This window comes from Delphinus delphis, chromosome 2 (assembly GCF_949987515.2).
Source record: "Delphinus delphis chromosome 2, mDelDel1.2, whole genome shotgun sequence".
Classification (NCBI taxonomy): domain Eukaryota; kingdom Metazoa; phylum Chordata; class Mammalia; order Artiodactyla; family Delphinidae; genus Delphinus; species Delphinus delphis.
Window position 1 is genome coordinate 145,131,287 of NC_082684.1, and position 19,271 is coordinate 145,150,557.

The 19,271-nt window shown below is 37.1% G+C and overlaps 1 protein-coding gene across 4 annotated transcripts in view; it reads right to left on the minus strand.

Moving 5' to 3' along the window:
* Positions 1–19,271, minus strand: part of TCF12 (transcription factor 12) — a 380,372-nt gene that overhangs the window by 15,802 nt on the left and 345,299 nt on the right. For all 4 annotated transcript variants that reach the window (XM_060005912.1, XM_060005911.1, XM_060005915.1 and 1 more), the window contains 4 exons: positions 15,533–15,606; positions 13,491–13,697; positions 1,859–1,973; positions 362–524 (listed from right to left, as the gene is read on the minus strand). In XM_060005912.1, coding sequence (XP_059861895.1) covers positions 362–524; positions 1,859–1,973; positions 13,491–13,697; positions 15,533–15,606 — 559 coding nt within the window. The remainder of the gene's footprint in view (positions 1–361; positions 525–1,858; positions 1,974–13,490; positions 13,698–15,532; positions 15,607–19,271) is intronic.

Here is a 19,271-nt window from a genome sequence, read left to right on the forward strand (position 1 = left end):
TGTATTTGAATATTTACTGATGGGTTATATCTAAATACCTACACTTGTACAATTTAACTTGTTTTAGCTATTTTGTTCTCTAGCTGTCTTACAGACTATAAGCATTGATGGGAGAGAAGTAATTCTTTTTTATATGTAGACCCTAAAATATTGTGGGAAACATGGAAAACATAAACTTAGAGTCAGCTTCATACACCTCCCTTTTATGGATGCTATGAGGATTAAATGAGACAACACATAAAAGTCCCAACACAGTATCTAGAACACAGCTGACACTTAAATGCATGATACACTTCAATTTTCCAAGTATCTTCACCCATGGCAAATGAGTGAAATTTAACACCTGGATGCTAACAAATACCTTGTTCTGCCTCTAGATGAAACTTTGATATCTTTTTGGGAGGATTCATCATCTGATTTCATGTCATCTGATGAAGGAGGTTCATGAAGGTTTTCATCTTTCTCTTTGTTTTCAGTCTTGATTTCTGTTGGAACAACAGTTCCAGACTGACTTTGCAAGCCACCTAACAAAGAGGCAAAGAAACAGAATAAATGTCCAGACTCATTTATGAATTAGAATTAAGACAGTAAAAAGCTTTCTTGATGGTAAATATCCTTAGTTGTTATAGAGCTACTATAGAAATCTGAAGATGTAAAAAAGTAAACTATTCAGAGCTGGAAAAAGCACGTCCACAAACCTTAGAAAAAATTGCTTTTTAAAGCATCTGTATTTAAAAAAAAACAAGCCTGACCCTGATGGTGAGTCCAATGCTCATTTTCAGGCACATTTAACAATCAAATTGGTGAGTCCAATGCTCATTTTCAGGCACATTTAACAATTCAGGCACATTTAACAATCAGAAACATGATGCATTTTAAAAACTTCTAAGATGCTGTCAAGTTAAACGAAATAAGCTTTAACATTTTCCTGGACAAACACAATAAAACAGGCATCATGGTTAAATACAACTGGGAAAACTTTATCTTGGTGGTCTTAATACCACCTATATATTTGTACTTATTTATAAGGTCTGTTATAACATTGACAACAATTTGCTTTTTATAAGAATTGTCTGTCTCCCCAATTAAATTATAATCTTCTAAACAACAGCTACTATCACTCAGAGCTCTAAACATACTCAGAAATGTCTTTCTCAATTCCTCTAGGGACAATGAAGACTCAGCCACGAGGGGAAGTGATTTAGAAAGAGACAGGACAGGGACTTCCCTGGCAGTCCAGTGGTTAAGACTCTGCACTTCTACTGAAGGGGGTGCGGGTTCAATCCCTGGTCAGGGAACTAAGATCCCACATGCCACACGGTGCAGCCAAAAAAGAAAAAAAAAAAAAAAAGAAAGAGGACAGATGCAGGAGCTGGTAAGAAGATGACCAGTGAACACTGAACAACAGTTTGCACAGGGTTCCATACATCAATAAATATCTGTAATTGGCCCAGCTAAATGGACCAATTGGAACCCTAAATATTGACCCTGTATATTCACGCAGTAGTACTACTACTATTTGGAATTCTACCACCTAAGATGACTTTTTTTTTTTTTTTCTGTACGTGGGCCTCTCACTGTTGTGGCCTCTCCCGCCGCGGAGCACAGGCTCCGGATGCGCAGGCTCAGGGGCCATGGCCCACGGGCCCAGCCGCTCTGCGGCACGTGGGATCCTCCCAGACTGGGGCACGAACCCGCGTCCCCCGCATCGGCAGGCGGACCCCAACCACTGCGCCACCAGGGAAGCCCCTAAGATGACTTTTGATTCACAGATGTCAATCTGACTGTGAAGAAGGTGACAGTACTCCAAAATGATACCTCTGTATGCACTACTGCTGTAAATGAATTATATAGTTACCTCTATAATTTTCTTGTGTTTTATGGTTCAAGTCTGTGCTTGAAGCAGTGACCGTACTAGACAGGACTGAATGATTGCCATTGAGACTGACAGAGTCTTCTCGATGAGTTCCGACCTAAAGTTAAAAAAAATAAATAAAAATGTTCATGGTGCAGTAATTGTTCAAATTCTTTCACTGGGTTTAATAGAGAAAACAGCTATCACGCATCTAAATTTAGCAACATTTTTTGGATGCCACTTTTCTGGTTTTTGGATTGTAAAAGACTCGACAGTAGTACTGTTTCTGAATAAAAATATTTAAAAAAATTCCAGCTTTCAAATTTTATATCCCACAGAGGGTTGCTGTGAGAAGCAAATGAGCTAATAGACAAAAAGCACTCTATAATCCATACAGCACTACATATTATAGCCTCTATTGTGTATCAATCAATCTAAAAACCTATTCCATATACTACCTAAAAATGTTAAAGTATCCATGAATTTGCATTTAGCAAAATACTGCTTTGTTCCAAGTAATATTATTTATCTATGCTTTAGCATATCCTTTTCTTACACACAGTGTCTTGTTTTTTCTTCCTCTAATTGCTTCTCCTCAAAAATTTTAAGAGCAGCAAAAGCAATACAAAATTAAAATAACTTAAAATAAAAGTTCTACATTGCCAGGCAACAAAAATGCCATACATTTTTATTCTCAGTTTTAATCAGATTTAGACAAGTCACAGTTAACTTGAACTGAGAAGGCATGCAAACACTACCAAGTGTTTTTAGCTACTGCAGTATTTTTAGAAAAACTGGTTACAAATGAACCAGTTTTTTTTTATTAGAACAACAGCAGATGTGGCAATTAGAAGATTAATCCTTTAATTAAATAGGTTTATTGCCTGGAGTTATACATGAGAACCACTGTTTTTCAACAAATCCTTCAATCCCAGTAAAATGCCATGCTTTGAATCCCTCTTGAGTAATTAATATAGCTTTTATCTTTCATGACTTTGTATGGATTTTACCCTAAGAGGTATAAATACCCCTATGCAAGTTTATCCTTTGGTTTCCTGTGAGCCAAACAAAAGAAACCAAAGCAAAGTTTCAGGCAATGCAGGCTATTGGTAGTGGATCTGATTAGAACATACCAGGTCTTCCACCCAACTTTTTAAGAAATGTCTGACCTCTACCTTTATTCTTATCTTTAATGTAGTTTTGAAAAACCCATTCAATGTATTCCATAGCTACTTTTTAAATTATCTGAGGATTAGTCATTGCTGAGAATTAGCTGTGTCACTACTCCCCTGGATGATCAAGCATTGACCATACCCTTTTTCTAAACCACACAATTTCATCATGCATTAGAATCATAAAATCTTAAAGCTGGGAAGGGACCACAGAAATCAAGACAGCCTTCTATTCCATTACCATTTTGGAAATTTTCCCTTAGACCCTTAACCTTTACTTCTGCCCTGAACCGCAACCCGCCCCCAGTAAAAAATCTTGAGAAAAATCTGAAGAACTGAATCTAACACCAAGTGAAGAAGTGGACTATGAAAATTACATTCGAGAGAGGAAATTATTATTTTTTTTTGCGGTACGCGGGCCTCTCACTGTTGTGGCCTCTCCCGTTGCGGAGCACAGGCTCTGGACGCGCAGGCTCAGCGGCCATGGCTCACGGGCCCAGCCGCTCTGTGGCATGTGGGATCTTCCCAGACCGGGACACGAACTCATGTCCTCTGCATCGGCAGGCGGACTCTCAACCACTGCGCCACCAGGGAAGCCCGAGAGAGGAAATTATTATTATTTTTTTATTTTTATTTTTTGCAGTATGTGGGCCTCTCACTGTTGTGGCCTCTCCCGTTGCGGAGCACAGGCTCCGGACGTGCAGGCTCAGCGGCCATGGCTCACGTGCCCAGCCGCTCCGCGGCATGTGGGATCTTCCCGGACCGGGGCACGAACCCGTGTCCCCTGCATCGGCAGGTGGACTCTCAACCACTGCACCACCAGGGAAGCCCGAGAGAGGAAATTGTTTTTAAAATAGTTTATGATATCCTATCTCTAGGGAATCCTGGTCATGTTTATTCATAACACATAGGGTGCTTTCTTGCTAGCTATGAACTACTCAATGATCTAATGATCTGAGAGGAAGGTCAGTTCAAAAATTGCATTTTATAAAAATAGATAGGGTAAAATACAACAAATAGTTACAAATTCTTTGGGACCTTAGGAGTCTAGGCCTATTTTAAAGATAATATATTACTAGAATAATTTTGACTGGCTGAGGAAATCACTGCAGGATAAAGTAAAAGCTAAGAGTTTTTTTTTTTTTTGGTAAGATGATGTTGGGGGTAGGAGTTTATTAATTTATTTTTGCTGTGTTGGGTCTTCGTTTCTGTGCGAGGGCTTTCTCTAGTTGTGGCAAGCGGGGGCCACTCTTCATCGCGGTGCGCAGGCCTCTCACTATTGCGGCCTCTCTTTTTGCGGAGCACAGGATCCAGACGCACAGGCTCAGTAGTTGTGGCTCATGGGCCTAGTTGCTCCGCGGCATGTGGGATCCTCCCAGACCAGGGCTCGAACCCGTGTCCCCTGCATTAACAGGCAGATTCTCAACCACTGCGCCACCAGGGAAGCCCCAAAGCTAAGATTTTTATGTCTGTGTTTATAATGTGGACTTAAAACTTCCCACGATGTTTGGTAATATATGCCAATTTTGCTCTTATCTAGTATTTTGAGCTATCACACCAAGTAAATGAAAAATAAATAGCCTTTTAAAATTTAAACTTTTTTTTTTTAAAAAAAATAAAATTTATTTATTTATTTATTGGCTGCTTTGGGTCTTCGTTGCTGTGTGCGGGCTTTCTCTAGTTGGGGTGAGCGGGAGCTACTCTTTGTTGCGGTGTGCAGGCTTCTTATTGTCGTGGCTTCTCTTGCTGTGGAGCACGGGCTCTAGGCACGTAGGCTTCAGTAGCTGTGGCACGTGGGCTCAGTAGTTGTGGATTGCGGGCTCTAGAGCGCAGGCTCTGTAGTTGTGGCACACAGGCTTAGTTGTTCCGTGGCATGTGGGATCCTCCTGGGCCAGGGCTCGAACCTGTGTCCCCTGCATTGGCAGGCAGGTTCTTAACCACTGCACCACCAGGGAAGCCCTAAAACTTAAACTTTTAAACATACGTTTATTTACTATATATTGTACCTCTGAAACCCATTTTATAGCTCTGTCAGATAATACTGTTGAACAGTAACAAACTGAATTTCACTCATTTGATTGATAAGTGATGATGCATCTGTGAAATTCTTATTCTTTTATTTCATGAGTATAAATAATTCTTTGATTTTTCTGAGTCTCGACTAATAAAAATGTTCTATCACCTCTTTTCTGATGAAAGGCTTGGCAGACAAAGGATCATTATCTAAACAATAGATCTTAAGGATTTTGCTTTTCCCTGAAGGAAAATCAGAAAGGTTGCTCAATTTGTTTTGCGATATAAAATGTCAGTGAATATCTTTGTCTTTATAGAATACTACAAACTAAGTATTTTCTCACACCAACCTTGAACAAAATTAAGCCTTTTAAAAATGGCATCAGACTAGCAAAAAGTTTCAAGTCTGGAGTTTTTCATGTTAATGAAGTTAGCAGGAACTTTTTCTTTGTAACTTGATTCCCCTTGCAAATGGCCCTCATATATTTTCTGGAGAATTTGATGTTCACAGTTCTTATAGTTTTCTTTAACCCTTGCTCACCCTGGCTCCCATGTCCTTCCTTTAATCTGAAGTTACCCATTCAAATGGCTCTGTCCACACACGTAACAGGTGTATAAACAGTTCTTTGTCTGAGCTCAGAGCCTGTGAGGCCAGCCAGATAGGACCTTGTTTAATTGTTCATCTCGTTAGCATACAGCTGACAGAATGCTTCTATTGGGGGACTAGCAGGGGAAGGAAAACCCCTAGGCCTGCTATGCTCTAAATTTCAATTATGAAGAGCTCCGTTTCAGAATAAACGGCCCATTCCATTAAATGACATCATCTTGCATTCTGAATCTTTACAATCTACCTATGGCCTTATTTTTGTGGGAGCACCCAACAAGGGACTTGTTTTCATTTAACTTGGCCAATGGCTTCAACACCCACAATGGAAAAATGTTAAATCTAATTAGTTGATGAATAAGAGGTCTTGTGAATTAAGGGATAGACTGAAAACTACTCAGTATGAACTCCTCGCTGATTTTGAATTCTATTCTAATAATTTGTTCAATTTGTACTATTCACTGAGTACTAATGATTTAAATTAATCACTATTAATCTACAGACTGAATAAAGGATCTTTATGTACTGTAAATATTTTGTTTTACCCAAAGAGGGTTTTATGCTAAAACTTGGAAGAATTCCAGTTGTTATGATTCCTTTTGAATAATATTTCCATAAATATATAATCTGTATGGATTTCAGGCTTAAAAAAACTTGACAGTTAAGCAATTTTGAGTTAAAAAAATTGTATCAAAACCCTTTAAAAGCACTATAATGTGGTTTTAACAAAATTTTAAAAAATTTAAGTTGCCCATTTGGGAAAAAAATTGGTTAGAAAAAGTAAAATACAGTTAAAAAATAAACTCCTTCAGTTTAGCGGAAACCTACACATACCATTTCTACTGTATACAAACCTATACTAACAAAATTACTGTCTAAATATAAGGTTAAAATGATTCCAAATTTACTCTGATAAAGTGACAAAAAGTGCTAAAATTTTGAATAAAATATTACTCTATTTGCCTGTTAGTCTTTAATAAATGAATCTTAAATCTTTTAGAACTAGGAAAAATATAGTTTCTCTAACTGCTTTAGGATTTAGAAAACAGACATGATTTATATTTTAAATCATTATATAAGGTCGCTTTAAGTTCTACAACTGAACATTATTTGCTCTCATACAAGACACACATCTCCAACCATAGCTTAAACAACAAAAAACCCAAGCAATCCCTCCCGCTCACCCCCCCACAAAAGACATGCCTGAGTTAAATTTCCTCAGGACTTGTAACAAAGAAATCAAAAGACCTCCTGGATGTAATTTTATCCTGTATCATAAATGAGAAACTTTTAAAGATTTGCATCAGCCTTCCATTAACACAAAAGCTTCTAATCTAACTTAGTTTGAAGTTGAAATCACTGTCTGAACAATAACTGAGCACTTTGTGTTAAGGATAAAAGTGCTATTACAGAGCTATCTCACCAGGCCTCGGTATTTTAGATATTACAGCCATAAACTGATGTGATGTACAATAACTTTATATTGCTGAAACCTCTTTGTAATGCCTAAATGAAATTAATGAGTCTCATTCCTTTTCAGTTTTCCATTTAATAACATTATTTTTTTGCTGTCAGCAGTTTATTCCGAGTTTATTCTTACATTAAATTAAATGGGAGCAAAACTATAGTCTGTCCAAATGCTGACATTTCAATAGTTTTAAAAATCCTGATTTTGTGTTTTAAAATTTAAATGATACATCAATCACATCCTAATAATAGTGTCTGATAAAGCCTTAAGTTTTAATTTGCATTAAGAAAATATGGAGAACTATCCAAAATATTGAAAGGGAGTAGGAAATTAAGTAAATGAAAATGTTAACCCTATTCAAAAGTAAGAGCAAATGTTAAAACTAGGGCAGGCTGGCTACACTAATTATATGAGAAGGAGTAGTAATTACCCACTTCCTAGTCTCTTTTTCTGATATAATAATCTTCAGGAAATCTAATTTTTTTTTTTGCGGTACGCGGGCCTCTCACTGTTGTGGCCTTTCCCGTTGTGGAGCACAGGCTCTGGACGCGCAGGCTCAGTGGCCATGGCTCACGGGCCTAGCCACTCTACAGCATGGGGGATCCTCCCGGACCAGGGCACAAACCCGTGTCCCCTGTATCGGCAGGCAGACTCTCAACCACTGCGCCAGCAGTGAAGCCCAGGAAATTTAATTTTTGTGTATATTAGATAGCTAAAATATGTTAAAAGCTTTCTGTGGTTGAAACCTCATTTAATCCTAACCTTTGATGCTAGTCAAGTTTGTTCAGTTAAAAGAAACAACAGTCAAATAAGTCTTTTGATATTGACTCCTATTAATATTTTTGGCAGGTGGTAGTCTTATTACCTTTGTGTGAAATATAAAAATTGTTTTCTGGAATAACGAAAAAATAGTAATTATTTCATCTATAAGAAGATGGATCTACAAATCAGTAGATCAGCTGTAGATGATCTTACTAGCATAATCTTGTTATAACTGAAAATAACGTAGAGAAATGTTTTCAGCAACAAAGCTATTTCCTTGATCAAGGAGACTATTTTGGTTAACCTGCCCATGTAGACTTCACACCACAAGTTACCTTGATAGCACTGAAGGCTGAGAGCAGAGCTCTCTGTATTACTTTTATCCTGCCATCAACTCTTATTCTTCTACTCCCAGTGCATTCTGGCTCACCTCAAATATTCCAACTACTTCAACAGAACTCCCAAACTACTCATTAAAACAAAATAAGCAAAAAGTTATAGGCTCCAAGAAAAAGAAAAGAAAAAACCCCCCAAAAACAAAAAAAAACCCCAAAAAACAAAACTTGCTAACTCTCATTTCCTGCACTGGGAAGCTAATTTTGTTCTAAATCAGGGATTGGTAAAGTATGCCTGTGAGCCAAATCTGGTCCTGTTATTTATTTATTTTGTTTTACTAGTAAAGGAGGCTCTTTTTTTATAAATAAAGTTTTATTAAAACACAGCCACACCGATTTGTTTTCATAACAGCTATGGCTGCTTTCATGTTACCAAATCAGAGGTAAGTAGTTGTGCCAGAGACCATATAGCCTGCAAAGCTGAAAATATTTACTGTCTGGCCTTTTACAAAAAAAGTATGCTGACTCTTCTCCTTTAAATGCTAGGAGAGAAAGTAACATCATATTTAAAACTTGGAATTAGGATGGTGACCTCTAGTAAATGCCCACAAAAATCCATTACATCAAAAATTTAATTTGAATGTTCTGTGGAGTTCCTGGAATGGTATTTATGTTTACTAGACCAGTTTTACTCTCTGCAGAAAAATAAATGAAATGATGAAAATTAAATATTTTTGAGAGGAAACTGACCTTACAAATTCTAAATGGCAATATAGAATTGCTGATAAACTGATATTTCTGTGGTTACTTTGTAATAATGGCCATGTAACCTCCATTTTTAGGGGCCTAAAAAATACTAATTTATGTTAATGCAGAGGAAAAGTATATAAACTACCAGAAAGTTAAACAAGACAAAAAAAGAAAAGTGATTCCAGAATGTAAAATTGTGTTATTTCTTAGTCATGATCAGTTAGAAAACATGGGGGTGAGCTAATAAAAGCAGATTAACTCTTAAAGATGGCTGGCAATAGTTACAAGATGTCCCCCAAATCACACACCCTCCCAGAGTATGAAAAGAGTTGATTCCACATAAGAAGGTACAAAGCATGTAAGCAAGGCTCCTGGCAGTACTGATGCAAGCCCTCAGACATGAATAACAGCCACCAGGATAAGAGTTTTCCTCAACAATATGCCTAAGACTTAGCTGGGACAGTCACTGGCTGACTGTGATCTTCATTTCATTCCATTCTTTGGTCTTTCTGCTGAAACTGAGAACTGAGTACTCACAGCTAAGAAGTTCATTTCAGAAGGATGGGAGCTGAATACTAACTCACCTGACATTCTTAGATTTTGTCAGTTAATAACTTTTGAGGGTAAGCCTGGCAGAAACATCTGCATCTCCACCTCCATTAGTGATTGGGGAAGGGGTGGATATAATAGTTGAGGTCTGGCAGACTTTTCTCAGCTGTGTCGTCTAAGAAGGCTATAAAAACTGAAGGAAGACCTTGATAGACAAACTCAGCAATAGCCTGGGCTTAGTTGCTGCAGCACTGATGCTGCTTCTCAGACTAAGCCAGACTCACCTCATGTTTCAGAACTCTCTTATTCTTGATTACCTTGAATTATTTTCCTTTTTTTTTTTTTTTAACATCTTTATTGGGGTATATTTGCTTTACAACGGTGTGTTAGTTTCTGCTTTATAACAAAGTGAATCAGTCATACATAAACATATGTTCCCATATGTCTTCCCTGTTGCGTCTCCCTCCCTCCCACCCTCCCCATCCCACCCCTCCAGGCTGTCACAAAGCACCGAGCCAATATCCCTGTGCCATGCGGCTGCTTCCCACTAGCTATCTACCTTACTGCGTTTGTTACTGTGTATATGCCCATGACTCTCTCTCGCCCTGTCACAGCTCACCCTTCCCCCTCCCCATAACCTCAAGTCCGTTCTCTAAGAGGTCTGCGTCTTTATTCCTGCTTTACCCCTAGGTTCTTCATGACATTTTTTTCTTAAATTCCATATATATGTGTTAGCATACGGTATTTGTCTTTTTCTTTCTGACTTACTTCACTCTGTATGACAGACTCTAGGTCTATCCACCTCATTACAAATAGCTCAATTTCGTTTCTTTTTATGGCTGAGTAATATTCCATTGTATATATGTGCCACATCTTCTTTATCCATTCATCCAATGACGGGCACTTAGGTTGTTTCCATCTCCGGGCTATTGTAAATAGAGCTGCAATGAACATTTTGGTACATGACTCTTTTTGAATTTTGGTTTTCTCAGGGTATATGCCCAGTAGTGGGATTGCTGGGTCATATGGTAGTTCTATTTGTAGTTTTTTAAGGAACCTCCATACTGTTCTCCATAGTGGCTGAACCAATTCACATTCCCACCAGCAGTGCAAGAGTGTTCCCTTTTCTCCACACCCTCTCCAGCATTTATTGTTTCTAGATTTTTTGATGATGGCCATTCTGACTGGTGTGAGATGATATCTCATTGTAGTTTTGATTTGCATTTCTCTAATGATTAATGATGTTGAGCATTCTTTCATGTGTTTGTTGGCAGTCTGTATATCTTCTTTGGAGAAATGTCTATTTAGGTCTTCTGCCCATTTTTGGACTGGGTTGTTTGTTTTTTTGTAATTGAGCTGCATGAGCTGCTTGTAAATTTTGGAGATTAATCCTTTGTCGGTTGCTTCATTTGCAAATATTTTCTCCCATTCTGAGGGTTGTCTTTTGGTCTTGTTTATGGTTTCCTTTGCTGTGCAAAAGCTTTGAAGTTTCATTAGGTCCCATTTGTTTATTTTTGTTTTTATTTCCATTACTCTAGTAGGTGGGTCAGAAAGGATCTTGCTTTGATTTATGTCATAGAGTGTTCTGCCTATGTTTTCCTCTAAGAGTTTGATAGTTTCTGGCCTTACATTTAGGTCTTTAATCCATTTTGAGCTTATTTTTGTGTATGGTGTTAGGGAGTGATCTAATCTCATACTTTTACATGTACCTGTCCAGTTTTCCCAGCACCACTTATTGAAGAGGCTGTCCTTTCTCCATTGTACTTTACTGCCACCTTTATCAAAGATAAGGTGTCCATATGTGCATGGGTTTATCTCTGGGCTTTCTATCCTGTTCCATTGATCTATCTTTCTGTTTTTGTGCCAGTACCATACCGTCTTGATGACTGTAGCTTTGTAGTATAGTCTGAAGTCAGGGAGCCTGATTCCTCCAGTTCCTTCTTTTGTTCTCAAGATTGCTTTGGCTATTCGGGGTCTTTTGTGTTTCCATACAAATTGTGAAATTTTTTGTTCTAGTTCTGTGAAAAATGCCAGTGGTAGTTTTATTTTCCTTTTATTTTTGCGGTATGCGGGCCTCTCACTGCTGTGGCCTCTCCCGCCACGGAGCACAGGCTCCGGACGTGCAGGCCCAGCGGCCATGGCTCACGGGCCCAGCTGCTCCGCGGCATGTGGGATCCTCCCGGACCGGGGCACGAACCTGCGTCCCCTGCATCGGCAGGCGGACTCTCAACCACTGCGCCACCAGGGAAGCCCTTTTCCTTTTTAAAGAATATCTCTGGCAGCTCTGAAGTAGGCAGCATATTCCTAGTGAATATAATGGAAGCTACTTTCTTAACTAAAAGCTTCAGGGCAGTATCTAATATTAGAAACAATTTTTCCCTCAACAAGTTCTTTTAAAATGCACTATGTTTTTACATGGCTTTGGAGGACTGGATTTTGAAAAATCTCTTTTCCAACTTATATCCAAAGTTGGTAAAAACAACCTCCCAAAGATAGAAGTTCCATTTCATATAAATTCTATATTTATGTGGGAGGAGCCAGAGATATATCATATATTGTAGCAGATAAACTGGAAAAAGGAGCAGTGGGCTATTAACAATGAAGAATTAAAAAAACGATTAAGAGGTGAGGACTAAGAATTGCAAATACTGCAGGCTGAGACAAGCTCAGGATTCAAACATACTGATTTTCAAGTCATTCTTCTAAATAAGGATAAACAGTATTTCAGCAAAGTAATAATTTATACTTGCAACAAATGCTATCTTATAAGTCTGTTAAAATTATTTTATTACTACCACTAATAGTGATGACAATATTCCCTTTTATTTCTAGGAATTCAGTAATTTAAAAATGCTTTCACATTTATTAGTTTATCAATAGCAACAAAAGCTAATTTAAAAGGAGTCTTAATTTCAAGATCTTCTGATATTAAAAAAAAAAATGTTTTTAAGACATGTGGGCATCGTCACCTATGTTGCTGAAAACACTGTTCTTAGGAAACCAGGCAGCCTTGTTTGATGTTTACTTCAGCAACTCCAGAATGAATATAAATGGCTGTCTGATATATGAATGTGAATGTGAAAATCTGGAACCAATCCTATTTTACAGAACACAAGACTTCAGCATTTGGGGCACCTAATTATTGCGATGATAGGTGAGTTTTAGCCTTGATCACACGGCTTACAGCTAGAAATCTGTTTCATAGGAGAATATTTCACGGCATGCAATGAATCTTAAAAACCATGCCATAAACATGCAAACACATGGTTTCAGTTAAATAGCAGATTCAAAACGAGCTTCATTCCTTTAAAACATAATTTGTATAAAAAACAATGTAAGACATTCGACACAGAATTTTTGATGTGCATGGCTGCAGAATTTTACTTTTTTCCTCCTTTAAAGAACTACCACGTTAAAAAAAAAAAGGGATTGAACGATTTTACTCTCTTCAGGGATTAATCTAAAATTGTTTCCTTTCTTTGTCACTTAAATTACAGTCATTCTTAAAACTACCCCACATTTTTCCTTCATTTGGGAATAAAGCTTAAATTTGGACCTGTACAAATAATATTACATTTGTTCTACTATTGAAGGCTGGTTCCAAATTATAATAAATAGCTTTTCTAGACCAGAACCCTTGAAATTCAGTCTTGCTTTATTGCTTTTGATATTAAGACTTTCTACAACTGTTTCAAGGCAAAAACTGTTCTGCTAATTATTACATACCTGGAAAAAAAATCCAAGTTTAAGCGAAAATGATCTCTGTAGAAAGTTTCTGCTTTTTGCACATGGTCATAGTAGGATTTTAAGGGCCAATGCTCAGCCAATGACCCTGACCAAGACAGTAAAAGAAATTCTTAAAAGCCACTCTACCTTCCTTCCTTACAGAAAGAAGGAACCTCTCTCCCTGAAAGATTTCATGAAAAACACGTAGGACAATACGCATTAGAAGTTATTTCCAAAAGGATGAGCACTATTTTACCATTGAAGCAGGTCGACTGCTTGTAACAAGGCTTGATCCACCATAGTTTGAATTGAGGCTTCCAATTGGTGCATTATGGGATGGTCCCAATAAACTGTGTATATCACTGTGACCAGCAGGCAAACTGGTGGAAGGTCCCACGGCATGGTTCCGCAGCACATGGATAGCATCATCCAGTCTGTCCAAACGATCCTCCATTCGAGATTGCTGTAGGGATTGAAAAAAGACATGGAGGTTACTGATGTTATCTATTAAATTCATTAAACTGCTATGTTTCCTACTTTGGGATATAGGGAAGGCAGCAAGTGAATATGCAATATCAAGTAGCTTCAAAAGAAACTACCTGTACTACGAATCAACAATGAAAGAAAGGATATTTGTAGACTATGCTAAATTAACAAAGCTTCAGAAGCAAATCACTGCTTCATAAAATCTATTCACCAGTCTAGCATGAGGTTATTTCTTTTAGCTTCTACAAAAGCTGAAGGCTACTCTACTGTGTCTGATACTCAATTATCATTGATAAAAAAGATAACCTGTACTTTAACACTGATCTTTGAAATGAGGGCAATTGGGGGAGGGTCTTCAAATCCATCAAATTTAAGTTGTAATTTTGTTTTAAGTGAATATTTATAATACCTATCTGAAATGGTGACCACATCCAAATGTGCTCTTTCACAAAACTGATGAAATGATATTATCTGTCTGTGAATATACACATGCCCCATACACAAACATATTAGAATTTAAGAAAATAAAAGCACATGCCAGTAGAGCTCTTTTAAAAAGAATCACACTCAACAAAAGCCTATTTTTACATATTGTTACAAAAACGAAAATAGTCATTGTTTGATTTTAAAAGACTCTGGAGTCTGTACAGGCTTGATGATTTTAAACGGATAATAGGAAGTATAATTAATTGAAACACAAAAAAGGCACCATCTAAAAGAAATAGTACCTCACAGACATCCTTTAAGAAGGACATTGCATCTTGCAAATGCTCGTGAAGTTGCTGCTCAACTCGATTTTTCTGGCAAAGTCAAGACAGAACAGGAGGCAAAGCACAGGTTAAGATTAACTCCAAAAGAGATGAGGAAATAGCTGATGTGCATGTCAGCATAACATGTTAGTAAAGTTAACGCGGAGACCTGCAAGATCTACTTGTATTAAGGTATGAGAAGGCTGGGATTTAACAGCAAAGTTATAAGGTTAGCATCTAAGTAGCACACATTGCTTATATTTGCTTATATGTGAGAAGAAAACTTTCCTTTAATTTAAAATGTTCTGTTAGTCACAGAAAAAGAACTTTTCTATTTGCAACCTGGAACTACTGAATGATAGCATGACTTAACATTCCATTAAGTCATCCTTATTTTGTTTTTATAATGCTTCGTAATTCTGTGGTAAGCATAGAAAGGCAACAGTAGTTAACACCCTACCACAAATTCTTCACTCTCAATACCTAGACAGGCTCCTTTATTCTACTGCTTTGTTTGTCAATGGTTTTGCTTGTACAATTTACATAATACATTCTTTTTTAAAAAAGAAAACATGGGAAACAATACTCTTCCTGACAAAAATAATTGATGCTACATTTAAAAATTTTAACAGAAATGTAATAAACTATACACAATATCATCATATGAGAAAGAGTAAAATACAACCATTTTGCAATGCTGGACTAATTTTCTCTTACTTGGTCTGTGTGTTTTTTTTTTCTTCTTTAAATTTCCTTTACATGTAAACACAAAATTATAGTAAAATTAAACCCTAGATCTGTCAAAGAAACAAAAATCCCGTAACACTATTTTAATACCAGCTGTCCTGAGACCAGAAGCCCGATGTTCCAAAGAACAGATGGTAAAAGGCACACCCAATGTGTCTTATATAGTTCAACTAAATCAGGCCATTTGTTAGCAAAGAATTCGTGTGTAATGCTATCCTACTGTTTTTTCACTGTTACTCAAGATTTTCTGGGAAAAAAAAAAGAACTCCACACTATTAGATAAAAGAGACCTTGTATGTTTCTCAGAGGCTCTTACCAGGGAGTGGAGTGAGTTTTCATAGCTTGGGGATGAAGGCGCTTGCCCTCCAGGTCTGGGCCACTGACTGGTACCTGTTAAAACAAAACCCAAAAGCACCCACACACCTTGGTTAACTCAGTGATCTTGATAATGTTCTAAAGGAAAGGGTAAAGATATATTGTAAGTGTGCGTAAATTTATGTGAAAATTTTTGTTCAGTCTTCAGCATGTTACTGGCTACTGATAAACCCAACATATTAAAATTTTTTTTCATTATTAATATAACTGTGTAGGGAGTTGAGAAAAAAACTATACTTTGAAACATAACTACATTTATGTTTGCATGTTCTTCACACTCTGTCCAAATGCACACATATCTTGAGAAAATGTACTTAAAATATGCATAATTTAAAATTCTGTCCCTCCCCCATATTTTTAGTCTTTATGATCATGCTATTAATGACTTACATTAATATTCACCTGATTCTCTATATCATAATTTGCTTAACCACCGCTACCTCACTGCTAGACGTTTTGGTTGCTTTCATTTGGCTATTATGAATAGTAACTGAATATCACTATATTATGAATGGTAATATTGTGTTTTTTCTTTTGGGGAATATGTCTAAGGATAAATAGCATTTCTAAGTTAAAAGGTATGAACATATTTATGATCCTTAATTCATAAGGCCAAAACTGCTTTCTAAAGGGTCATGTTAACTTGTGCCTCCAGTAATGCACAAACGCACCAATTTCAAATGATTGCAAATACATTTAGGATTATCTGCTAAAAATTTTCCCAACATAATTTACACCAAAACATATCATTTAATTTGGAAAATATCATCATGAAAATTTTGTTAAATGTTGTTTACTCTTCAACTTTAGAAAAGTGGCAATATAATAAAAAAAGGAGACAGAAAAAGCAAGGAGACAAGTTCAGAACAGAAAGAATAAAAAGGAAAAAAAAAACAAGAAAAAATAAAAGGGTTAATTCATTCATGTATTGGGGAGAATGCAGTGTTTTAAAATAGCTTTAGGGACTTCCCTAGTGGTCCAGTGGGTAAGACTCCACGCTCCCAATGCAGGGGGCCCGGGTTCAACTGGTCAGGGAACTATATCCCACATGCATGCTGCAACTAAGAGTTCACATGCCTAAACTAAGAGTCCACATGCCTCAACTAAAGATCCCACGTGCCACAACTAAGACCTGGCACAGCCAAAATAAATAAATAAAATAAATATTAAAAAAAATAAAATAGCTTTAAATAGCTTTAAAACAACCAAAATAGCTTTAAAAAGAAAAAGACAAAACAAATGATTGAAAATCTTTACTATTTCATGACTGTGCATTTGAAAGTAAGTTATGTATAGAAAATAATGAAGACTGTTCAATTAAATATATGGTTTTGTTCTTAACAAATCTTCAGTGACAAACTGAATTATCAATATATTAGAAATCTGAAGTTGGAGAAGGTTTACTTAATGTGTCTTGTTTATTGCTAAATGAAATTTTAAACTATGTTCCACCAGAGCTTGTTGTTGCAGGTTAATTCGCCATATTTAGGAAACTAAAAACTTATGGTAAATTGGAACTATTATAGTTCACTTTAGCTGAGTAACCTAGTAACTGTAGGAATAACTGTATTCCTAGTAACTGTACAAAAAATAGCCACTCACAGTTTTTTGTTTTTGTTTTTATTCTGCCTTTATGAAGCGAATGAGGTAAAAGATATGAATGCACTCACTCTGTGAACCTAAAGGTCTTTTTTTTTTTTTTTTTTTCGGTACGCGGGCCTCTCACTGTTGTGCCCTCTCCCGTTGTGGAGCACAGGCTCTGGACGTGCAGGCTCAGCGGCCATGGCTCACGGGCCTAGCGGCTCCGCGGCATGTGGGATCTTCCCGGACCGGGGCACGAACCCGCGTCCCCTGCGTCGGCAGGCGGACTCTCAACCACTGTGCCACCAGGGAAGCCCCTAAAGGTCTTTTTGACCATGAGATATTATTATTATTTCTTCCTGATGATAGATCTATCATGTAATCAATGAAGAAAAAAGATACATAGACTTTTGTAATTCTGGCCCACTGATGGCTCATTAGCTATGGATAAGAACTCTGGGGTTGTGAATGGAATTCAAATTCTAGACAGAGACCATAATGCTATAGAATACCTCTGACACTAGACAGATCTGCATCTTTGTCTTTTTATAAAACTAGTACATGAGTAAAATATACAGATTTATTTAGAATCATACTGGTATCTTTGTCTCTAGCTTGTGATCACCAACTGCAGCATTATTACACAAATAAGGAAAAACAAAAGTACAAACGCTAAAAACCTAAGGGGTTTCCCAGAGAATAGGTTATTTCCCCCCTTCCTTCCCTGTCACCTGCTATCTGGTGGTAGACATGCACAGAGGTTTTGGGCTTATACTACTTCCTTCTGTTAGATAAGGGCAAGCTTTCAACTCTTTATATAGTTAACAATTTTTGTAATTGCCCTGAGCTTTTTAGTGACCACCCCCAAAAGCTAGCTGTTATTCAAGGATTATAATAAATGTACTTGATATCAAAATTTATTGACTATTTCCAGAGAACAAGTTAGCTGACAAGAGAATCAAATTATTTGGCTAGAAAATCTGGAAAGGCTTTCTTTCATCACTAAATCTAAAATTCACCCAGTGTTTCTGATCTGTTCTCACTCTGAGTGGGATTCAGTAATATGCCACCTAATAAAACTGGTTAATAAATTTAGAGAATAGATAACATCATTTTGCATGGCTGAGAGAAATTCTTAGGACTATTTACCATGCATTTTCTTATTTTGTTAGCTGTTTCCCTTTGTAATCTCACCCTAAACTCAAACTTTCATGAGATACTCCACACTTGGAAAAGGTTGAATAATCCTAAATGTAGCACTGAATGCTTTGCTTTCCACAATCTGGCCCCAGCCAACCTTTCCACTTCCAATATGTGAAAAGAGTTCATAATCAGTCATCTCGATGACTCTGGATGAGCAGGTCAGGTACTTTCTTACATCTTGATCTTTGTCACACTTTCTTCTTTTATACTCAAAGTTCTTTCTCCTTTATACTCTCTTCATGAAGTACATCCAAGGAACTGTAGTTTAGAGTAAATTCTGACAGTTCTATTTTCATGTGTTTATCTCTATTTTCTCAACTAAACTGAAAATTTGCTGAAGTCAGGTAACTGCTTTAACACCAGGCATACTGACAGATGATAAAAATAAATATCTCATTGATGAAATGAGCCTAAACTGAGGAATCCTTTCTCCCCTATCTCCCCCTACTCCCTCTTTATTTTTATTGTGAATGTTCTGAAGATTGCTATTGAGTACTGCAATTATTAAACTTTTATTCACTGATATTCTAGAAGGAGGTAAAGAATTGCAAAGAAATAGAGCAGGAGCCCTGACTGGTCCAGGAACTTGCCCTGCTATGGGCTTTATACAAGATATCCAAAATCCCCTTATTATTTAATCCAGTCCAGACAAGAGTTTCTCTTCCTTTCAGCCTAAAGTATCCTAACTAAAACAATATCATCATCTCAGAAGCTTCTTTCTTGTAAGCATTTTCTATGCAGGAATGTTATGTTCTTAGTCTGAAAAGTTCCCAAGGAAAATGAGCAGGATTTAAACAAGAACGATGAATGCCTTAGAAACTGCCTATGTTGCTTTGCACCTGTGCAACTATTCTTACAAGGTCTGTCCTGAGTCTGACTGATGCTCAGGCATAAGG